Genomic DNA, 14,903 nt, shown 5'->3' on the forward strand with positions numbered 1-14,903 from the left:
AATTCCTCGGATCCTAAGACGTTTTCTGAATCGCCAGGTCGTCATGTGAAGTTTTTCACTAAAATGCGGAGGTTCCAGCAACCGGTCCTGAGCTGCCGGACTCGGGGCTCCAAACAAGAATCCTAGTTACAGACGCAAGAAGATGGGTGAGCTGTGGCTCCAATGGCCGGTGAGCACGAGCGGAGGCTAGTTTGGGGACGGTTCCTCTGGACAAGACAAGGGTGAGGGAAATAGGAGGATAGTGACGCACCTGAATAAGTCCGCTAGGGGAAAGGGGATAAATATAAGGCTCGGTGTAGTGCTTGGAGTGAAAGGCCGACACGCACGCACGCAAGGATGAGCGAGGGGCAGGGAGAGAGAAGCAGCACCAGGTATCTGACAATGACAAGGCTCGGATCCGGACCCGGTAGCAGAGCCCCCGCCCCGCGTCCCCGATCTCCGCAATGTCCCCTCGCGGGCCACCTCGGGAGATGACTGTCAGCGCATCTCTCCGCCCCGCGCGGGCCCGGGCGCGCAGTCCCTCCCCTCCCCAGCGCCCGCAGCTCCCCGCCCCCTGAGAACGCGGCTCCCCAGTGTCCTCTAGAACGCCCGCGTGGCTGTCGGGTTTCGAATCCCAGAGCCGACCCTCACCCTCGGCCGGAGCGGCTGAGCCGCAAGCCAGCCTTTGGCCCCCGCATCAATCATTAACGGGTCGGCCTGGGCTGCGGAGGCCCGAGAAGGGGGATGGTACGGAACTCGAGACTGGGGACAACTCTATCCCCCGCGGCGGCCGCGAAACCCTAGCCGGGGAGGCCCCCGCCCTTCCTCAGTGCGCCCCCCCTCCTTCCCTCCCTCCCTCCAGCGCCTCGGCTCTCACATCCCCGCCTCTCGCTCCGGGGGCGGCGGCAGAGGCGCCCGCACCGCGCGATGCCCAGTCACCGCAGCAGCGCCGCCGCCGCAGTCCGCCGCGCCGCCGCCGCCGCCGCTGCTGCCGCTGCCGCAGCGCGGGCGGCCGCGCGCGGGTAGCAGGGAGCTCGGCGAGGGGGTTGCCGAGCCTCGCGCGCTCCTGCCGGTCGCCGCGCTGCCTACTGATTGTTTTATGATTCTATTTTTTTTTTTTATTTAGGAGCAGCTACTCGGAGGATCGGGTCTGGTCTTGAACCTGCAGCAACGCCCCCGGAGCGGGCACAAAGGCCCCGACGGCGACCGGCCGGGGCTGCCTAGCGCGCGGGAGCCGGCGCCAGAGCTCGCCTGCGGGCGTCCTAGTGGAGCCCCGAGCACCATGCCGCGGCGCCTGCAGCCCCGGGTCACGGGCACAAAGGGCCCTCCCGCCACGGCTGCCGGAGCTTCGGGGGCCAACCGGCATTGTCATCCTGCAGCCTCCGGGGACCTCCCAGCGTCTGCCAAGCAGTTACTGCGTTGGGACGAGGTCCCCGACGACTTCGTGGAGTGCTTCATCCTGTCGGGCTACCGGCGCCTGCCATGCACGGCGCAGGAGTGTCTGGCCTCGGTGCTGAAGCCTACCAATGAGACGCTCAACTTCTGGACGCACTTCATCCCACTGCTGCTGTTCTTGAGCAAGTTCTGTCGCCTGTTCTTCCTGAGCGGCCGCGATGTGCCCTTCCACCACCCGTGGCTGCTGCCCCTGTGGTGCTATGCGTCGGGTGTTCTGCTGACCTTCGCCATGAGCTGCACGGCGCACGTGTTCAGCTGCCTGTCGCTGCGCCTGCGCGCCGCCTTCTTCTACCTGGACTACGCGTCCATCAGCTACTATGGTTTCGGCAGCACAGTGGCCTACTACTACTATCTGCTGCCAGGCCTGAGCTTGCTGGACGCCAGAGTCATGACCCCGTATGTGCAGCAGCGCCTCGGCTGGCACGTGGACTGCACACGCCTCATTGCCGTCTACCGAGCGCTGGTGCTGCCGGTGGCCTTCGTGCTGGCTGTCGCATGCACGGTGGCCTGCTGCAAAAGCCGCACCGACTGGTGCGCCTATCCGTTCGCCTTGCGCACCTTCGTCTTCATCATGCCGCTCAGCATGGCCTGCCCCATTATGCTGGAGAGCTGGCTCTTCGACCTGCGTGGCGAGAACCCAACGCTCTTCGTGCACTTCTACCGTCGCTACTTCTGGCTGGTGGTGGCCGCCTTCTTCAACGTGAGCAAGATCCCCGAGCGCATCCAGCCAGGCCTCTTCGACATCATCGGCCACAGCCACCAGCTCTTCCACATCTTCACCTTCCTCAGTATCTATGACCAGGTGTACTACGTAGAGGAGGGCCTGCGCCAGTTCCTCCAGGCCCCACCTGCTGCGCCCACCTTCTCGGGCACCGTGGGCTACATGCTGCTGTTGGTGGTTTGCTTAGGGTTGGTCATCAGGAAGTTCCTAAACAACCCCGAATTCTACAGTAAAAAGTGAGCCTCCGCCATGGAGGAGGCTACTGGTTTGCCCGCCTGTTTGTTTGGAATTTATGTTGTTGCTGTTGTTGGTTTGTTTTCAAGTTTTCTTGTGTTTCCTTCTTTGCTCAAGGAGGGTGCTGCAAAACCACAAGGGAAAGGTCCACTGCTGCTAGGGGATCCTAGCCCACTTGGGGCTGAGGAAAAGGAAGAGAGAGGGATCAAATAGGAGGCAGAGGGCCACAATAGTTCTTGCCCTTGGAAAAAAAGGCAGGTGGTGTCTTTGACATCTGGAGATTTTGCAAAGACAGAGAATAAAATCCCAAATAAAACCCCAGTTTGCTTTTCCAGTTGTCTTCTGTGTCAGTGGTGATAACAAGAAGCCTTTGTGAGGTCAGGTATGCAATAAGGAGGATAAATAGAGAGAATCCCTGGGTACTTCCATTTCAGTCTGAGGAATGCTTGGATTTGTCAAAGAATGGAGCTTTGTAGGAAACGGGCACAAAGACACAAACCCAGGGCTTAACCTGCTAGAAAATGCATGGAATGTGAACACAAGTTAATTATTTGAATACGTTTCTCAGATGTTATTTAAATAATAATATATATGATGATTTTGCATAACTTATCAAAGCCTGTGATATGCACTGAATTTTCTTTGTCACATAGTTTTGAATTTTGTAGCCTTTTGCATTGCAAACTTGAACTGGACATCAGGGCAAGCTGGTTGAGAGTACTCAATTACTTTTTTAAACAGTGTTTTCTGAAGGCCTAGGAGTGTCAAGATACAACTGTGAATGACTACCTTAGGGACTCTGGTTAGACTATTGGTGAGGCGCTCAAGTGGTTTATAGAGATCCCAGATTCCTATTTACTTTATTCCACAAAACCCATCCTGGCTTTTTTGTTTGTTTGTTTTGTTTTTAATCTTATTCTTTTCTTCTCTATTTGTTTAAATTGCCACTGGAATAAATGTGCCTTTTAAAGCAATGCCCAAATGACTGGTCCTCAGACACAGTTTCTTGCATCAGGAAAGCAGCAGGAATAAGCTTTTCTTACTTTACTGCAAATCAGGGTTTAACATTCCACCCAGGAGGGAAGGAAGGTGGTGTTGGTTTTGAGTGTTTGGTAGAACCAGAAGTGGCTTACACGGGCATGCAGAGCATTTGGCTTCTCTATTGAGAGAAGAAGCCAACCCACTAATGTGACCACAGTTCCTAATTCAGATGTCGGGGAGGGTGAGAGGACACTGACACTGCCCATCTCTGTTTAAAATTAAAACTGTAATATTCAGGAATATTTATGTTATGAAAACAGGAGCGTATTACTTATTTATGTTATGAAAACAGGAGCATATTACTTAAGTAGTAACTGCAACTTTTGAGTTAAATGAGATTACACTTGCCCAGTTAAATACTAAAGCGTCATCCGGGTCCAGGGTATGGAAGTGATTGGCAGTCACCCTAAATCATTGAAAAATTAATGAACACACCCCAAGATGCTTTCTAATGATCTGATTGGCCAGTGTTATTCAGACTCGATTAACAGAAACCACTGAGGTAGCTTATTTATATACTTAACACTCTTGGTAAGTCGTTTTGGTTAAGAGCCAAATAAGTCTGTGAATAGAGAGTCTTGACCTCATGGCATAATTTAGATCAAGCACAGAAAATAGATGAACACTTACCTCAGCACTGGTAGGATGGTGCTCCTAGAAAGATTGCTGTTTTTGTTTGTGTTTTTAATAGCCACTAGAATTGTAAACAGAGAAGCTCAGCACAATTCCCTGGAGGAACCAGTATCCTTGAATGTGTTAATTTGCACACAGAAGTCAAATTTATGTAGGTCTATATTTGATTTAGGACCTCTTAATGGGCTCTTCAATACACTTTGCACAGTTCCAGAGGAGTGTCAGTGTCTACCCCTTTGCAAAGTGCAAGAAGAGTGCCTGTTAAGTTACGAAGGCTGGTGATTTGTTCTCAGCACAGATGTTATTCCTCAGCTGTAACTTAATTCCATACACGTGTTCAAGGACAGCTGTGGAAATCAGGATATTTCCACATGCAAACTTATTTGCATGGTATTGTCATCTCCTCTAGAGCCCCAAAGAATGTTGATTCGGAAACTAGAGAAACAGGTTGAAGAGTATCTTGCAGCTCCCCTGTCAAATGGGACCTCCCTTTCAGAAGGAGGGAGACTTCTGAAAAGGATCCATGGATTTGAGAATAAGAACAATCCTGGCATTTATCATTTTAAATTTTTTGTTGGAGATTTTCTGGATCCACAAACAGAATTCTCTTCTTGCCCTGTGTCTTTGTCCTTAAGCAAGGGCCACTTAGGGATAAAATTATACCCCTATCATTTTCAAGTGATTATGATGCATGAGCCAGTGAGATGACACACTTTTCCCTGGGAAGGTTAAACTGCCCAGTCTGTTCCAGAGAGAACCAGGACTCCTTTTCCTCTTTCCTTTGCCTCTTCCTTCCCCCGTGTCCTTCCCTCCCCATTCCACTTTAGATGTTATATACCACACGTACCAGTAAAGGAGGACATTCTAGTTGACAACAGTGATTGGACTTCATGTCATGTTTGCAAACAGGTACCACATATGCTAAGATCAGGAACAATTTGTTTATCTGTGTTATTTGCTAAATGACATCAGATTTCTGTTAGGAGAGACAATTCTATTTTAGAAGCAAATGTTTACTGAGTCTCCACATTTGCATGGAACTATCCATGTATATTGCACATTTCAAGGGTAACGTGGCAATCAGAATAAAACATCTTTAAAAACATTTTTTTCACACTCTTTATTTTGCCACATCTATTAAAATTCAGTTTCACTTTATTATGCTCAGTTGTTCAAAATACAGGACAAATTATAAATAAGAATTCACTCCATTATCTTTGCACAATCTACTCTGGCAGTAGAATTTTGCAGCATATTATGTAATGCTTTTTATTTTTACTTGTTAGTCATGATCTAGATGACATCTCAAGGAGCAGCACCATAGAGTCATTCTTGGGAGAAGAGGATGTTTGACTTCTGTGCCTGTCACCGGTGGGTGGGTCCCTGGGGCTGACTCAGGCTGACTCAGTAGTTTAAAAGGTTTCCTTTCTTCTCTGCCCTTCTTGCAGCTCAGGTGAAAAGGGTGACCTTCCCAGGGAGAGGAAGTGGAGCTCTTTGGTCTTGTCATGACTTGTAAAAATAAATGTGATCTTTTCCACTGGCCATACGCTTTCTATAAATAACCCAGGGAGAAAGTGTGGGGCTACAGAGCTGGCCAGGGTGGCCTTCACATGTTTCCATTCATAAATCCTGTAAGTGCTTGCAGTCAGAAAACCGTTAAGCCTCATTCATCATTGCCACTTCCTGGGAACCATTTCTAAGAATGTAGAATTTGAAGACGGAGGTGATTTTTATATTTTTCTGGTATGGTGCTGAATCTGAGGGCTAGCAGCAATAATAAATCGGGATTTTTAAAATATTTGAATCTCACAACTTTAGTTAGTCTGCACAAGCAAGAGACAGGTTTGATAGAAGTTATCTTCAAGATTTTACCATGGGTCCAAGGGGACAGAATTGTGTTTTCAAACTGATTGTAGGATGTGGGGACAGTTATGCACTCCGTCGTGTTTTCTAGCCTGCACAACTTTGATACCTGCCCAAGCACAGAGACCCTAACTGCATGTATCACATATAATATATGGGTCTCTATGTTCCTTTAATTGATTGCAATTTTTAAATAGAGCAAAATAAGAAATGATCGTTTTTGAAATCAGATTACAAAATCCAACAAAATGCCATCAGTCGAGGTTTGTCTTTGTGACTTTGTCAGTGTCTTTGGTTGCTGTTTATGCCTTCATTCATGTAATCCCTGAGTGATCATTGACCACCTACTATATGTAAGCTATTGGGCAAAGATCCATATTGTCACAGCCATTACTTTTTTTTTCTCCCTTGTTGGAAGAGAATTAGAAGTTTGGGTCTTCTCTCCTTTCCATTAGCATAAGCGCAATACATAGGATCGTATTTCAATTAACGTGCTAATTTGCCTGCAACCAATTGTTTTTCCTGTCTGCTTCTAAGCCTTTGGTTAAGAATGACTTGAAAATTTAATGTACAATCCAGGTAAAGGGATAGTGTGCCCACGTGCAGAACTGAAAAATTTATCACCACTATTAATTAATAAAGATACTACTAATAATAAAGATTGGAAGGTTAATAGTATTCATATCATTATGAAGTGTGATTCATTCAAAGTGCCTAAATTATGATGTCATTAAGTGAATTTCATAGAGAGTGTAATAAAGTTTAAAAAAAATACACATATGAGTTCAAGTGCTTAAATATCCGAAATTAAAACTGAGACGAATGTTCCAGCCTTTGCCCTCTTTCAAGGTCTGTGTTGTAACTTATAGAGCATCTCTTAGAAAAACTACCTGTGGGGGAATTTGGTTTGGTTTGGTTTTTTTGTACTGGGGATTGAACTTAGGGGAGCTTAACCACTGAGCCACATCCTCTGTCCTTTTTATTTTCTATTTTGAGACAGGTTCTCGCTAAGTTGCCGAGGGCCTCGAAAAATTGCCAAGGCTGGCCCTGATCGGGCTTATGATCCTCCTGCCTCAGCCTCTGGAGTTGCTGGGATTACAGGTGTGTGCCACCATGCCTGGCTGGAGGAGTTTTTTTTTTTTTTAGGATCCCTTTTTTAAAGGATCTGACTTAATTTAATAAAATAGGAAGAGGACATGGGAAAAGGAGACCAAGGAGGATTGGATTCCAGTATCCAGAATGAGGCAAGTTCCAATATGGACATTTTTGCCCATGTTTTAAATTTTGTACCTAAAAAAATCACGTGAACTCTCAGGGTGTTAGTATTTAAAGAGGTAGGCAAGGAATTCTATTTGACGCCTCCTGTGGCTTTTGACTTGAGCATGGAGTACCTGTGTGTATTTTGAGTGGTACGTTTATCCTCTGGCTTAATGTCCTTAATTTGTTTCCGTACAATAGGACATAAGTGAAAAGGGCTCTGGGGAATAGCACCAGCCAATTGTAAATCACCCTTTGAATGATTTCCTTGAAGGATTGCCAATATCCTGACATACATTGCCTGACAGTGAACAAGCCCAGATACTTTGAAAAAGGAAGCGTCCAGGGGCTGAAGCTTAGCACACTATTTCTTTGCAAGAGACCACATGCTTTCCTCTTGAAGATCTGACTTCTTTAGCATTATGAATAATTATTTCTCAATTATGAAAATGCATGTCAGTTCTTCTTGGTCACTATTCCAAAAAGCTAATATAAATTTATGCTGTTCTTTTTTTAAAAAAGGACAAAATTACACTCTGGGTTGCAGATTTCTAACCAGTTTGTAGTCCTGTTTTTTGTTTTTTTTTTTCCTTTTGCTTTATTTATTTATTTTAGAGCCGCTTAAGAGTCTGTGGGCATGTTGCAGAATTAGAGTGTTTATTTATAGGTCAGAGGCCAAGAATACTCACTGAGCTGCTAATTGTGGCAGGATGTGACTTTTGAAAGCTCTGAAATTTAATGTACACCTATGTGCAACAATACGCACTCATTTACTGTTTAACTCGTTTGGGAAAGCAGATTTTCCCTTGAGCTTCTGAAAATATTCCCAGTGTCTTTTGCTTCTAAATGCTATACAGGAGCTTTCCAGCTTTTTGTTCCAACCTCTGAAAGCTATTCCAAACCTGGCATTTCTCAAGGAAAATGTTCTTGAATGTGCAAAATTATTCTCCAGCGTGTAAAAGTGGCAGGCCACCTTGCTCATGCCTTACAACTCCACCCAAATATACAATAAGCACTCCAGGCTGGGAGGGGGTGTCCTTCAGTTGGTTATTTAGGCCATAAAGATGTCATAAGGATGACCCTTCCTCTGTTTACCACATGGAGAAAGGACACCATGTAAATCAGCCCATTTATAGATGAAGTACAGGGACCAGTTAACTTTCATTTCATTCTTTCTCTTAGATTTATTTCTAGTTAGCACAACCTGTTTTTAATACACTGGATGCAAAAAAGCAAAATTCATGGGAAACAATTTTGAAGAAGTATTTTAATTTTATATTGCAAAATTTGTAATAGCCGTTTGTTTGTTAATAAAACAGGCCTTAGCACCTGGATGAGAACCAGTGCTTTTTGGAAAGCCTCATCTTTGTCCTAGGAGTTTAATCACCTTGAGTTCTTATCCAAATGAAAAAGACCTCTCAGGTCTTTAAAAATGTAAATACTGTAGAGCTTAAAGACAAAAGGATTTTTTTTTTTAAGAAGAAAATATGTCCAATAAGTTCTATGTGTGTAACAAGGTTAAATTCAAAGTCTTTTAAAATTCTGGTTAGAAACTTTTTAAAATTTCCTCTCCCGGGAGGACCTAGCTAGGAAAGTCTACTTTTCTGCCAGAGGGGTTCTGGGTCTCTGGAGGTGGTGAGCAAAGCAACTGAGTACCCAGACACTAAGGAGGTGACGAGGGTTCGAGGACAGTGACTACAGAGCCAGTAAGAAGCATAGCCCTGGAAACTCTGTCCCTTGTGTCTTTGAAGTGGGAAGAAGAATCAGCCCCAGGTCCTCTCTGCCACCTTGAAGCCTTGGCTTTCCAGGAATCCAGCCTTGAAGACAGAGGTTCCTAAAAGGAGTCCTTGGCCTTCTCTGACCATCTGCCTTAGGAGGTGCATCCATTTCTAATGAAGAATTTAAATGCCACGATTGTACTGGGATTTCCAAAAAGGTACAACTAGCAGGTCCCCTCTGCAGTAAAGGGTCATATGCATATTCTCCCTCAGGTCAGAGGCAGAGGGAAGATTTAGCAGTGATCAAATAGAAACCTTGATTCTTTTTTGTTGTTGTTGTCTTGTTCTGTTTTTATTTTTTGTTTTTAAATTCACTTAATGGTGATAATGGAAAAAGAAAAAAGAATAACCTAGGCATAAAGAAATAATTATTCTTCCCACTGCTTGTTAAATCCTAAAGAGCTATATTTAGCTGGCTGAAGAGGCCTCCTCAGGACATGGGAACTTCTCTACCTGGACTATGAGGTGGTTTCAGGTCAATAGTGTGTTCTGACAGAAGAGCATTGCTTTATCGTAATTCCAGATTTCCTGATAAATCAGCCAAAATAGTCTTTAGAAATAGATATCATTTCGGTCAATTCTGTGCATGTAACTGAACATATTGTGACTCCTGTTTGTCGTACAGTTTGCCATGATTTCAGCTTTCTGAGACATTTGTTCCCTGCAGTTTTGAATATGAAAGTCTGTATAAATAATATAACTATGCATTTTTTTTGCTGAAAAAAAAACAAATGGATGAAATAAGAATAAAACATTTGTAAGCACAGCCTTCAGGATTGCCTTTGTGTGCCTGTCTGGGAGATAGCCTTTAGCAAACACAGTAGTCCTACATTACCAATAAAATGTGTGGAACACTAGTAAACATGATAAGAAAAAAAATACTCTTTTTATATAAAAATCAGCAGGCAGAAAGGAAGGATATAAGTTTGTCCCAAAGAAGAACCCTGAGAGTATTACTTTTTATAGTATTAGTTAGATGAAAAATAAAATTCATTAGTTATTTCAATACTATATCTTCTTTAAAAATGTATATGCAGACAATGAAATCTCCCTTGTACCTCCCTGTTTTTCAAGGACATTTGTGATAGGTTCAGTGGTACACTCCTATAATCCCAGTGCTCAGGAGGCTGAGGCAGGAGGATTGCAAGTTCAAAGCTAGCCTCAGCAACTCAAATATCTATGGTCCATGGGCTTCTGTGCAATACTGCCTGTCCCAGACTCCTGGTGAGGAATATGAATTTACAGTGTCTTTGTCCCAAATAACCTTAGCAAGGAGGACCCACCTTCCATTCTTTTTTGGGGAGTTGGGGGGTACCAGGGATTGAACTCAGGGGCGCTCTACTACTGAGCCTCATCCCCAGCCCAATTTTGTATTTTATGTAGAGGCTGAGTCTCACTGAATTGCTCAGCACCTTGCTATTGCTGAGGCTGGCTTTGAACTTGCGATCCTCCTGTCTCAGCCTCCCCAGCAACAGGGATTACAGGTGTGCGCCATGGCACCCTGCTGTACCTTCAGTTCTTATTCTCTGTGGCGATTACTTAGGCTACACTATGTTGACTTTTAAACGCTCAGTGAAGCAAGAAAAGGTTCATAGGAGGCACACTGGGGTGTTCACAGAAGGCAGGACACTGACCACGCATGTCTCAGGAAGGACAGGGAGCCAGACAGGGCCAGAGACTGCTGCCTCTCCCCAGGGCAGCTCTCCAGAGCTCTGCTACCAGAGGAGCCATCTCTGACTGCTTCCTGGCCCTGTCACGTCTGTCCCTGGGACAGATTCCTGGGAAGGAGTACCTGAAGGCTACCTTAGGTTGCGTGGACTCTTCTAGTGTCAGGGTACAACTGCTTGTTACTTGAGCCCTTGGGGATCCACAGGAGGGTGGAGGTGAGTTCCCCCCGCCAGGAAGAGAACATGGCAGATAAGAGCAACACAGCCTCTTGCTCCAGCCCCGTGGCTGTCTGGTACACAGCCCTAACACTAATTGCCACTCTCAGGGAGTATGAGGAGAGAAAAGTTTGGGACTGTGAGTGTTATGTCAAGCCAAATGTCCTACCAATGTCCCTGCTGAAGCTCCGGAGCGTCTGGTTGCAGAGGAGGTAGCCTTTCCAAACCTGCTTCCTTTAATGAAATACAGCTCTTACCTCTTTAGGAGCTGATTCTAGGTTCCCTTACACTCTGGCTTTTTGTTAGTTCCTGCCAATGAAAGAAATGGTGGAAGATTGGATTGGAAGGAAGGAAACCCATGATAAGTATTTTTCTCCTTCTCTCCCTATTCTTCCAACATTTTCCTAGGATCCTCAGTCCTGCTTGTTGTTGGCAGTCACTATATCACCCTGAGGGAAGGCAAAATAAGAATCAAGCCAGCATATGGAGTGGGTCAAGTAAAGTAAACCACTAAGGAAACCTTGATCAATCTGTGCCTGAAGCCTGCCCACATTTGGATGCTTTTCTTACTTAAGCCAATAAATTCTCTTCGTTTTAAGACTCAGTTAAAGTTGTATTTACCCTTTTTAAGCAGATGATTAAATTGATCTATAATATTTGTTTATCTCCCAGTCGTGTATAATAGGATTTGCGTAGCTCCTAGCCCACATTGATGCAGAGAGTCCCTCATTTCAGGACCTGCATGCTAACTAGATATTGACCGGGCTTTCATTTTTAAGTACAGATTTTCTGTATTAGTACTCTGCAATGCCAGAAGCACTTTCTCTCCTGTTCTCCAGTGTAGAACTGAACTTCCCTACCGCTTGTATTACTTCCTCCCTCTTAAGAAACCTCCCTCCAGTCATTGCACAGCGTTCTTCTGTATGTTTGCAACCACTTCTACTCAACAGAGTCCTCCTATGAGCACATAAACATGTACTACTTGTTGCTTCCATCTTCTAATGTCACCCTCTCCCCACTGTGTCACTGCTAAAAATCACCCTCTCCCTCTTCTTTATAGCCAGGCTTTCTGAAAAAGAGTGGGGAACACTCTACATTCTTAGCTTCCTCTCACTCCCTCCGTCACAGCATCCTGGCTTGATTAATCTCCCCAGTATGACTCACTAAAATGTCTCACAACCTCCTTGCGGACTGGGAGATATTTCTGAGACTCCCTTCTCCTTGGAACACTCTTTCCTTGGCCTCTGTGACTCTGTGCCACTCTTATCCAATCTCCTTTGCTGGCTCCCCCTCCACCCCACCCCGCACCCCCAAGTCATGCCTGTAGTCAGTTTTCTCAGAGTGCGAGCACCCACTGGCCAAGTTAGTTTGAGCAATTGGTCACCAGCTTTCTGATTGGGTGGCTTGCTCTCAGCCTTCCTATTCATGGCAGAGATGCTGTAGTTCTGATCCAGGAAGCTCAACCTTGCATTTGTTCCTCTAATTCTTCCAGTGAGTTTTTAAGCCAACCCATGCCTACTTTTAAACCCTCTTCAACCCAGCCAACTTGAGCGGATACTGTTGTCTGCAAAGAGCTCAAATGGGTTCATCAACTAAGCAGGAAAATCAGGAAGGCTGGAAATGGGAATGCTGGAAAATAGCTCTTCCTTCCCCAAACCACTGACAAGAAGGCCGTTGGGCCTCCTCAGAGAGTTTGGTTCTACTTGAAAGAAAAAGGGAACATTGGGAAGATAATTACCCCGGAAATTTTATTCCCTTCATAATAACCTAAAATAAAAGAGACACACAACACGAAAACCTGAAATACATGTCAAGTGAAAGAAATCTGAAACAACAAATCCCATAATCTGTAAGTATTGTTTCCAGGTATCAAGATAGTTTGTATGATATTCATGCCAAGATTCAGTTCTGAATAACCAAAAACCCATTAAATTAAAAAGTATACAAAATTCTCACATTGGATAGGAATTCTATGAGTCTTTGATCTAAAACCTTAACTGTGTCGTCCTCCGGCCCAGGGGAAGCAGCCAGAAGTGAGGCAGGCTTTTGGAAGCTGCTTGAATTCCGCTTTCCCAGGATAAAGGTGTTTTTATCTATAATGCATCTCCTACTTCTACCATCATACCCTGGATTTCCCTGGAGAATGGATCTACTCTCCCAGGACATGGGCTGGTGTCTGACCCAAGGTAGGCCTGCGTGCTGAGTCCTATATGGTCCCTTATCTACCTGCACAGGACTTCATGCAAGTCTGGGAGTTAACCCATAGCTTTCCATTCAATCACTCATTTATTCTCTCTGTCTCTTTGTCTGTCTCTCTTTCTCTCTCATTGTGGTTCTCTTCACCCCTCTTAAGTTAGCCAGAAGCTTTTAATTTTCTGTGATTAAAACATATTAACTGAGGACTTCTAGTTCCTAGTATGGCATGTAAGGAACTTGTCACTCTGGGTAACAAGTAAAAGGCTAACAAGAAGAAACAAACCAAACTGAAAAATCAGTAACCCTTCTTAGATAAGGTAGATAAGGTGGCAGATCACACGGCTGCCACCCAAATTAGAGACACAGGTGGACAGAGAATCACAGCCCACCAGAGCAGGGACCTATGACAAAAAAAATCTCTGCAGGAACCATCACAGAGTTTGTTGTTTGTTTGTTTCACCCAGGACACATATTTAATTCTCAATAAAAAAATACAAATAAAACGGTTAAGGTTTTAGATCAAAGACTCATAGAATTCCTATCCAATGTTAGAATTTTATATACTTTTTAATTTAATGGGTTTTTGGTTATTCAGAACTGAATCTTGGCATGAATATCATACAAACTATCTTGATACCTGGAAACAATAACAAAAGGCAAAACACAGTTTGAAAAGACAGAGCAAGGGCTGGGGTTGTGGCTCGGTGGCAGAGCACTTGCCCCCCACATGTGGGGCACCGGGTTCGATCCTCAGCACCACATAAAAATAAACAAACAAAATAAAGATATATTGTGTCCATGTGTAATTAAAGAAAAAAATTTAAAAAAAAAAAGACAGAGCAAGCCACAGAACGAGGCTCAGATAGGGTAGGTTCGGACTCGGGATTTAAAACAGTTATGCCAAGAATTCCGATGGGAAAAGTAGGCAATAGTCAAGAACAGATTGCTAATCCACAGAGAGAAGGGAACTTTAGGGAAGCTTCAGACCCAAATACAAGCACACATTTTCAAAACTGGAAAACAGAGGGGAAAAAAAAAAAGGCTGAGAGAAAAGAAAGTGCCAGAAAAGAATACCCAAGAACTATGGAACAATTACCAAAGTTGTGATATATGCATACGGGGAACACGGGAAGGAGAACAAAGAGAAGGAAGCCAAAGACTATCAACCCACATGCCCCAAATGTACAGCTTGAAAGGGAATGAAATTTTACACATGGACCAGACGTGACTTGCAAATCACTTATAAATGATTTTTTTTTCCTCTCAACTGTCTCAGAAGTCCACTATCAGTTTCTGACCTCCAATAACTTTTTTTTCCCTAAAAAATGAAGGAGAAGAAAATGAAAAAAGAACGTGGAGACTTAAGGAATCTGATTACCTTTATAAATTTATAAATTTATAAATAATGTATAAACAACTTTTAAACCGTAGAATTAATAGAAGATTCCGCATCCTGCCTGCTTGACTGATTCCCGCCCTTCCTATCTTGATCCTCTACAGCTATAAAAATATGGAAAAGTGAGAGGTGGAGAGAAGTTATGGGAACATTTATTAGTACAAAATGTAATTCTGCAAGGGCGACATTATTACATCAAGAGGACCTGAGTGGGTTTTGATCCCAGCCCTTCTTAATTCAGTGGTTGACTGAATTAGTTCATCTTCATCCCACCGTACATCTGTTTTGGTGGTGACCTATAAATATCAGAGTTCTTTCAGTTTCTTATTTTAGTTCACATAAGAAAATGCCACACAGTACAAGAAAAAAACGGTCTAAAGAAACAAATGTTTTCTACAGACTTATGTATATAGCACATCCCCTGTGAGAAGGACGTGGTCATGACCTCCTTTTCTCCTGTTGTTGCT

General features: G+C 44.4%; 1 protein-coding gene and 1 pseudogene across 3 annotated transcripts; both read left to right on the top strand.

Annotated features, from left to right (window-relative positions):
* Positions 1–3: 3 nt before the first annotated feature.
* Paqr9 (progestin and adipoQ receptor family member 9) lies at positions 4–6,702 on the top strand. 3 transcript variants are annotated; one of them, XM_046431817.2, is made up of 2 exons: positions 4–169; positions 1,106–6,702. In XM_046431817.2, the coding sequence occupies exons 1-2, from the start codon at positions 143–145 to the stop codon at positions 2,393–2,395; spliced, it is 1,317 nt and encodes a 438-aa protein (XP_046287773.1). In that variant the 5' UTR covers positions 4–142; the 3' UTR covers positions 2,396–6,702. The 3 variants fall into 3 exon arrangements, with proteins under 3 accessions (XP_046287773.1, XP_058430851.1, XP_046287774.1); XM_058574868.1 differs by lacking the exon at positions 4–169 and adding an exon at positions 357–371; XM_046431818.2 differs by lacking the exon at positions 4–169 and adding an exon at positions 563–726.
* Positions 6,703–10,871: 4,169 nt separating this feature from the next.
* LOC124084469 (nuclear speckle splicing regulatory protein 1-like) overlaps positions 10,872–14,903 on the top strand; it is a 31,297-nt pseudogene continuing 27,265 nt past the window's right edge.

This window comes from Marmota monax, unplaced genomic scaffold, assembly GCF_021218885.2.
Source record: "Marmota monax isolate L192 unplaced genomic scaffold, Marmota_monax_Labrador192_F-V1.1 WCK01_AAM20220418_F8-fsc00022, whole genome shotgun sequence".
NCBI classification, from domain to species: Eukaryota; Metazoa; Chordata; class Mammalia; order Rodentia; family Sciuridae; genus Marmota; species Marmota monax.

Bases quoted from the DNA above. Each gene is read 5' to 3' on its own strand.
- Paqr9 (XM_046431817.2), top strand. From the start codon at position 143: ATGGGTGAGCTGTGGCTCCAATGGCCG. The intron at 170-1,105 runs GTGAGCACGAGC...TTTTTTATTTAG, and splicing joins AGCTGTGGCTCCAATGGCCG to GAGCAGCTACTCGGAGGATC.